We start from the raw sequence: 8,312 nt of genomic DNA, 5'->3' as shown, positions 1-8,312 counted from the left end.
GTTTTTATTTGTCATAGAAGCTTCCGGAAATTCCGGGCATATCTGAAACAGTTTCTCATTCCCTATTTTTGTTTTCACTGTCAGCCAAGAGTGAAGGGGAACGTTTCCTAGTACATTTTCATACTTTGCTTTTAACTTTAAAAGGTAAAATTAAGTTATAGTGAAGTCATAGAACGTGGGCTTCCATTTTTCAAAACCCCAAAGTTAGAACTCTATAAAATACATCGTGAAATTGAAACTGAAATTCTTTCCTTTGCATATTTGGCTAAAACTGTGATTCTGTCCCTCTGTTCGGGAACCTAAGGCGTTCCCTGTCCCACAGGTGGAACTACCGCCTGGCTGCCCAGCCTCTGGACCTGGGCGACCGCATCCCGCAGTCAGGCCCCGTGGCCTGTGTCCCCAGCAGTCACCGCCCTGCTGTCTGTCCTGCCTGCCTCTTCCCGCCCGCTCCTCTCCCTGAATGCCCGGCCTCCCCGTCTAACGTCTGTCTGCGCTCATGCCCTAAAGCTCCGTGTCTGAGAACCTCCTTGCTGTCCAGACCGCACCGAGCCCCTCCTCCGTCTCCTAGTTACATAATCATCATTTCACACATGAGGGAACAAACACGAGGCCAGGTCCCATCCACGGGGACTGGGAACAGACGCCGGGTGTCCTGTGCCCACTCAAATGGTCCTCCACAGGCCAGGCCTGGACTCACAGGGACAGCGCAGTGTGCTTGGCCTGCCGCCGCACTGACCCGCAGATGACGGGCAGCGGTGCTCAGGGTCCCCGGAGTAAGTACTGTCACCCCCTCACTGCCGAATCCGGTGCCACCTCTGGGCACGTGGCCTCTGTGCCCCAGATGTCAGAGTCAGACCAGAGTAAATGTGCCCAGCCTCAGGGCTGGCCCCATGAGGAGCGCCACCACTTGAGACCCGTGGCCTCGGGAGCCCTCGTGAAGCTCGCCCCTCATTGTAACACGGCGACCACGCGGACGTGGTGGAGGGCGCGCCCGTTGTGCAGGCCGGGCCCGTGGGGTCCACGTCTCTGCGTTAATGCCAAGCAGTGAGGCCCGCGGGGTCCACGTCTCTGCGTTAATGCCAAGCAGCGAGTCGTTTGAACCTTCTCAAAACTGATCTTCGTGCTCCAGGCGAACGGAATTGTGAAGAGAGTCTCAGTTTCAGTGTTATGAGAGCGGATCAATTTTCTAGGGAAACTGGTTTGGCGATATGTTAACTGCCTCATGGAATCGTATGGCTTGAAGCCGGTGCCCTCTGACGGTCATTTTTCCTTGTTTTAACAGCTGTCGTCGGCTTGCTGTACCCCTGCATCGACAGTCACCTGGGGGAGCCCCACAAGTTTAAGAGGGAGTGGGCCAGCGTCATGCGCTGCGTCGCGGTCTTCGTGGGCATCAACCACGCCAGTGCTGTATCCTTCAGCAGACGTGCCGTGTCCGAGCGTTTTCCTAGGTGATTTCGCGGCTCGTAGGGAGTGCACGTTACCTCTTAGGTCGGTCGAAGTCTTCTCCTGAGGGATTTATTTTAAAGCCTGTCGCTTAGTCTGCACTTAGCAGGAGTTTTCAAAATGCTTCCGGGTCATTTCAGGAAACAGCGGGAGGACTGTTACCCTCCTCCGTCACCCCCGTCTGCTTCCTCGGAGTTCCTTCTGTAAGTGTCCTGCGCTTCCGCCGTCATGAAGACCGGCTTCCTGCGGCTCCGTGACGCATGGCGACAGGGTCACGCTTGGCCGCTTCCTCTGCTCCTCTGCCCCCTCCCTGGTGTGACCACAGAAGTCCCATGCCGGCCAGCAGCGGTGACCTTAACACGGGCCCCGCACGCCCGGGTCCCCGGTGGAGCGGGTCGCACGGAACGTGTTGCCGGTCTGCACGTAAGCGTGTTTCGGAAGGAGGTCCGTGGCGCCCCAGGTCTCAGAAGATTTCGGGTTTCTTTAGCACGACTAGTTTATAGTTTCAAGGCTTAGAGAAAGACAGTCTGGGATTCCTACAGTTCCTAAGTCAGCCGTTCTCCTGTCTTAACGATGAGAATGTCCGGAACAGGTAGTGCGAGACGTCCCGGCTCTGAGAAGTTGGTTTCGTCACCAGGCGACAGCGGCGTCGTGATGACAGCCAGGTGCGTCTCCGCAGACACGGGGTGCGTGGCGTCTGCAGAGGCACCGTGTGCGGGGGCGAGGGGCGTGCTCCCGCAGCTCGGCCGCCGGGGACACGAGAATGAGCGCAGAGTAGCCGCGGGTCCCTAGCACCCAGGTGGGTCGGAGGCTGAGACACCCGCAGACTGTTAGAGGTGACTTTCGGAACCTTTACTCGCAATGTTTTGACCCACCGGCCCCTGAGAAGTCCGCGCCGTCTGGAGCCCGGGCCCTGGCGTCTGACGGCCTTCGCGAGCTGCCCGGTCGTGCTTACAGGTGGGGGCCGTGTGGCCTGTGAGAGCAAGAACACAGGTGTGACCCGGGATTGTGTGTGTTTCCGATCTGACTGCAAATCGTTAAATTTTCCTTAACTTTTACATCACCAGAAATTGGATTTTGCCAATAACGTTCAGCTCTCCTTGACACTGGCGGCCCTGTCTTTGGGCCTTTGGTGGACGTTTGACCGCTCGAGAAGCGGCCTTGGCCTTGGGATCACCATCGCCTTCCTGGCCACCCTGATCACCCAGCTGCTGGTGTACAACGGTGTCTATCAGTAAGCACGTGACCCCCGACGTCAGCCCCCCCCACGGGCGGTTACCTCGCTCGTGTTAGAAACAGCCCCTTTGCTGACATGTTCGCGCTTTATCTGTACACACACGCTCTAGGCCTAGGCACGAAACTCTCAAAAATGCGGCTCATCGCTGGTTCTCGTGTTAAGAATCCGCCGCCCGCAGTTTAATGCGACGGGAAACCAACGCGGAGCAGGCGGGGAGTGTTGGGACGTTGTGTCCTGCGGTGCTTCCTGATTGCCGTGCCCCGCCCGTCCCCGTTAGAGAGAGTCACCGGAGCTTTGCTCGGTGCCACGTCCCTGCCTTCTCTTTCCGCAGGTACACGTCCCCGGACTTCCTCTACATCCGCTCCTGGCTGCCCTGCATATTTTTCTCGGGAGGCGTGACGGTGGGGAACATAGGGCGGCAGCTGGCTATGGTGCGTACCCGTCCCTCTCCTGACCCCGTGGGTTCCCAGTCGACGCAGTTGCTTTGCGTCGTGTGTCATCTGTGTCGATAAATGTCCGGTCAAGACTCAATGGTGACGATTACTGAGGAAAGCCTATGTTAAAAAAAAGTGGGTGAGAGTAAGTAGTTCCTTGCCGAATCGCGAAGATGCTAGCATTTGTGAGCCCCCAGTTCAGTCTAGAAAGGATGAGTGAGGGGCAGCTCCCCACTGTCACGGGCATGGCCTGCGGCTCCTCGCGGCCGGCCACTGCAGGGAAGTGCGTCCGGAGGCGGCTGCAGTCGGTGGTTTACCGTGTCCTCCCTCCCTCACCTGGAGTGCAGGGGACACTGGGGAAGGACGTCAGAGGCCACAGAGACCCCGTGGGTGCCTGTTGGGCCCCGGCTCGGGGAGCCCCGCCCACAGGCAGGCAGACCTGGCTCCGTCGTGGGCGCGTCTGCCCCACTGGGTGGACCACCCACCTGTGCCTGCCCATCCCTCCTGGAAGGGAGAAGCTGCCCCCGTGGCAGCCAGCCACCTGCTGGGGGCCGCTCAGGCAGGTGACGTCAGCGACCATGGCAGCAGCTCTTGTTGATCCCTAAAAGGATGGACATTTAACTGTTACTTCCAGTTTACTTTGACTCAAAGTCTTAGATAAAATGAGCTAAAAAAGAAAAACCAGGGCCTTAGGTGGCCCATCGCTGCCACAGACAGACGGGCTTCTCGGGAGGCTGCCTCGGTCCCTCGCGGTGGCGTCTCGGAAGCAGGACCTCTTCAGCACCAGCTGGTCTCTGCCCTTGGCTTTCCTTCCGTCCCCCGCAAGTCTGTGAGTCTGCCAAGTGGTAGGGAGCTCGGGAGAGCCATGCCCTGTCCCTAGGCAGCTGGCCGCCCCCTCCTGGCATGTGCTCCGGCCGCTGCAGCCCGGAGTGAGGGCGCTTGTGGCCGAGGTCTCGCCACCCCCGTGGGTCTCAAAGCCACGCTGCCGCCACAGCAGGGGGACGCGTGCGCGAAGCCGAGCTCGCTCTTCACGAGGCGGGGACCCGACACGTCGGCAGCGATGTTCGCTCCAGATCGTGTCAGGGCTGGAGAATGAAATGCACAGTCGTTACAAGGGCCGTTTCCTCCCATGCCGTCTGCATCCCTGCCCCTCATTCCGCATTGGTCCCCTGTCTGGCTGGACCCACGCGTCTCTCCCTTGAGAGGAAACGTACGCGGCCCTCCCTTAGTGTCACCCACAGGTTCTGTGACTTGAAGTGAACAGACATAAGGAGAGCCATGCGGGAGGCTCCATGGCACGTCGCCACCATTACGATGACAACGTCACGCACGGCAGCCGTGCCCGGGGGTCACATGTGGGCTTCGCTTACGGTCAGATGGTTGGAGCAGCTTTGTCTGGTGTTTGCTGTCAGCATGTTCAAAGGGAGGTCACGAGTCTAGACAAGTGTAGGGAGGTCACGAGTCTGCAGTCCAGGTTCATAGAGTTCACATCTGTTGGTACATGTAGCATGAAATCTTTTCTCCAAAAAGGTCAGGCTCCCAGCTGTCACGACAGCGAGCAGGCCCTGACTCCCAAGGCCCAGGACGCCTGTCACAGCATGTCCCTGGCAGCGAGCGTGTGTTTGCTCTTCCTGTGTGACTGACCCCGCTTGGCCCTGGTGACTGTAGTCCCAGTGCCGTGACTGAGGGCTGGCACTCAGCAGCCCTGTTGTGCACACGGAACTGAGCTGGACATATCCGTTAGCAGGGTTAGTCCTCGTGACGCTGCAGGTGGGAGCAGGGGCTGTTCTCAGCCCATTTAAGGGTGGGGGGTGAGCACCTTGGCCAAGTGGGTGCAGGGCCGTTGAACCTGCCTCGTGTGACGGTGCCCTGCTGCCTGTCACCGTCACTCACAGCTGGCGTCCATCGTCCGAACGGGGCCTCCGTGGCTGTGCTGCACGCTGCTCCCCGGCAGCCTCCGTGCCGAGCGCTGCTTCTGTCTCGGGCCATCTCACGTCTGTCGTTTGTGCCCTGACACCAGGACCACCCACACGTGGCCTCCCACGGGCCGTGGATGCCTGCGCTCCCGTCCCAGTGCGTGTCAGCGGCCTGTGGGCCAGTCTTGTTCCCAGGGTGTGGCGGGACCCCTCGGTCCCCTCAGGTGGGAGCTTGCTTAGGACCGTCCTCTTGTTCGTACGTGGCAGTTTGTCATGCTTTGAGTCTGCGCGTTCCTAAAAGTCCCTGTGTCCCCAGCATAGGAGTTAGTCACCAAAACTCCCAGGCGACCACGCGCCTGCCAGGCTTTTTAGCCGCTCAAAGGAGAAGGTCCCGAGGTGCGGGTAAGAGCTCTGAACACCAGCACGTCACCTGGCGCCTGGGCGGGGCCTCAGGGACAGGCCTGCTCGTGGCCTTGTCACCGCAGGAAGGTCGTTCGGTCGTGGCACCTGCTCCTTCATCAACGAAGCGTCCGTCCTGTACTGAGACTTCACCTGCAGGGCCTGGAGCACTAACAGCCACAGGCCTCGCCGCAGGGGTTTTGTGAGGGTGACTGGGGAAGCGTGTGGAGAGGGCGGCGGGGGCGGGGGCACCATCGGCCGGCGTCGTCCACCCTCCGTCCACCCTCCGTTCCTGCGTCATCTCACCCGGCAAAGGAATTTTGATCTCTCGCCTTTCAGGGTCTGCTTAACTGCTAATTAAAGCATGTCCGCGTTCTGCGCTCACTTTCTCTCGGTCTTTTCCTCGTTTTACTCGCAGGGTGTCCCTGAAAAGCCACACAGCGACTGAGTCCTCACCCCACTGAGTGCGAAGACCAGCGAGATGCGGGAAGAAAACCCACACTTCGACTCGCGACAGAGATTATCCTTTTCCTCAATGATCTGCTTAGATTGGGCTGACTGTGCAACCGACTCCTGGGGGAAATCCACCTGTTTTAGAATAGCCAAGGGGGAGGGGTCACCGCGTACCTGGACGTCACCTTCTCCGCTGTCCCGCGCCTGCCCTGCAGACCTGGGTCCCGGGCGGGGCCAGCGGCCACTCTGAGGATTCGACGTCGTTTGCAAAAGGCAGGCCGCTGCATTTCAGAGCCTTGCTCGAACCCCAATCCCCAGCCCTGTTTCGTGCGGGTGCCCGGTGCTCGCGAGGGTGCAGGGCGCTGACGCGGGAAGATGTGTCCAGCAGGTTTTGAGGTGGGGTGTGTAGGACAGCAGACGGCAGCACGAACTCCGCGGGTCAGGGCCCGAGCCCCGCGCTCACGTGCCGGCCGACGGGTGCTGGGAGCTGGGGAGCGGTGAGCCAGCCCCCCGCTGCGACGTGCCAGGCCCTGCACCTCGGCGTCGATGACGTTCCCCCCCAACCCACAGCGTCTAGCACCACGTATTTCAGTCTCCGTGAGCCGGAAGTGGCTTCTTCGGTGGTCCAGGATAAAGATGATTATTCCCCCTTCCACGGCCCTATGGAATTTGCAATCTGTGATTGCCTTGTAAAAAAAAAAAAAAAGGAGCGCTTAAGTCACTGCATGAAACGTTCGGCGTTTCTAGAGATGCAGAGATACTGGTGAGCACAATGCATTCGTTGACCGGCATAGACCACGTCAGACCCAACTTGCAAGTATTGGGTCGTTAACTTCAAGTGCAATGTACATGAAAACCAATCTGAGCCTTGTATTCTCTTAAATATTTATTTTTTTTAACATGAGATGTTGAAGAGGGTTCTCCATTTCAGTGCTGCATGGAGGCGCACGCGGCAAAGATGCCTCGGCTGTGAAGTCACTTCGCTGTTGTGCCCTCCACTGAGCCCTAGTCCTTAGAAATACTCCACTTTTGTGGGTTTTCGTAAACTTATCATTTTTGCTTGCAAAGTCATCTTTTTTTTTTTTTTTTTTGTATTTTGTATTTTGAAATTGAAATGTTTTGGCTTTGTTTTAAATTCTGCGAAAGTGGCTTGATAAAAGACTCCTCTGGAGGGGAGTCGGCGGCCAGCAGACCCGGACGTGGACGGGCCTGGCGGCCGCCATGACCAACACACCCGGCTCCCCACGTGACGCCCCTCGCCGCAGTGGTTCTGTTGTTTTGAGGGAAATCTCATTTTAAGTTACTACAGCTAATTCGTTTTAGAGGAATTTTGTTTAAAGGAAGATGGGACCCTCCTGAACTTTGCGATGATCCCTCGCACCCTCTCTGAAAAGGAAAACATGATTAGCTCTGAAAAGATTTTTCAGTGACGATGTCAACATTTCATGAAAAACCCCAAGTCATTAGCCTAAAGCAGTCATGGAATCTTTAAGGTGTACTTGATCATGCACAAACAGTGAGTATTTTTTTTTTTCTTAAACTGGAATAAATCTGTATCTGTTAGAAATAATAGAGCCAAAAAATGTGAATCTGAAGACATTTTGCCAATACTTTACAGCAGATACATGAACCAAAGTGGCCTGAGTTTGTAGAAGTGTCAAGTAGCATAAACGGATCTGTGCTCTCCAGAGCAGCCAGTGGGGTTTACCTGCACCCTGCGTTTGCCGCGTTGTGTTCTTTTGAATTCATTTTTTTAATTTCTATTAAAGGTTCCAAACCAACCGTTGTATTCGTGGCTTTTTCTTTAAAGGGCGGGTGGGAGTGGGTGTTTGTGGGGGACGTTAGGATTTGGAATGGAAATTGCAGCCCTTAAGATGTGAGTCTCTGTCCCCATGGGCCTCTCGGAGAGTGCCGTGTCCGCAGGCCGTGTCCGCAGGCTGCGTCCGCATGTCACCTCCCACCGGCCCCTCCCGTGGCTGCTGTCCTGTTGGGCCGGGCCCCGTCTCCCTGGCCCCCTGGGCTCCCAGCAGAAGGGGTGGGTGCTGCCAGGTGTCCGCCGTGCGGCTGGTCGCCTCTTGTGTCTGGTCACTGCACAGGTCTGTGTGTCCACTCTGCCAGAGGCCTGGCCTGGCGCTGGGTGCCGGCTCGAGGATACGGTGAGTCAGAACCGGCCTCAGAGGCTCCCATCCCAGGGGGCCCAGTGCTGAGCTGGGGCGAAGGGGAGAAGGGGTGCGACTTGGCACACTGTTGCCCTGAGGAGTAGGGGTTTCGTCACGCGACCTGGCCCAGACCAGCCTGGGGACCCAGGGCCCTGCCGCAGGCTCCGGGCCTCCCCTGGGGGGGTGGTGCCGGGGACGCGGGCGGCCAGGGGCGGCCCCCTCCCAGGCTCAGGCTGCACACACAGCAGCCCTGCCGCCCTCGGAGGCCACG

At 58.1% G+C, this 8,312-nt stretch overlaps 1 protein-coding gene across 1 annotated transcript in view; it reads left to right on the top strand.

The window, feature by feature from the left end:
- Nucleotides 1–7,663, top strand: part of INSIG1 (insulin induced gene 1) — a 14,597-nt gene extending 6,934 nt beyond the window's left edge. Inside the window, exons 2-5 of the mRNA XM_006904466.3 lie at nt 1,283–1,407; nt 2,511–2,677; nt 3,012–3,111; nt 5,848–7,663. Of these exons, the coding sequence (XP_006904528.1) occupies nt 1,283–1,407; nt 2,511–2,677; nt 3,012–3,111; nt 5,848–5,877 (422 nt within the window). The 3' untranslated portion in view covers nt 5,878–7,663. The remainder of the gene's footprint in view (nt 1–1,282; nt 1,408–2,510; nt 2,678–3,011; nt 3,112–5,847) is intronic.
- The last annotated feature ends 649 nt before the right edge of the window (nt 7,664–8,312 follow it).

This window comes from Pteropus alecto, unplaced genomic scaffold, assembly GCF_000325575.1.
Source record: "Pteropus alecto unplaced genomic scaffold, ASM32557v1 scaffold320, whole genome shotgun sequence".
Classification (NCBI taxonomy): Eukaryota; Metazoa; Chordata; class Mammalia; order Chiroptera; family Pteropodidae; genus Pteropus; species Pteropus alecto.
This window is presented reverse-complemented; position numbering and strand designations above follow the sequence as displayed.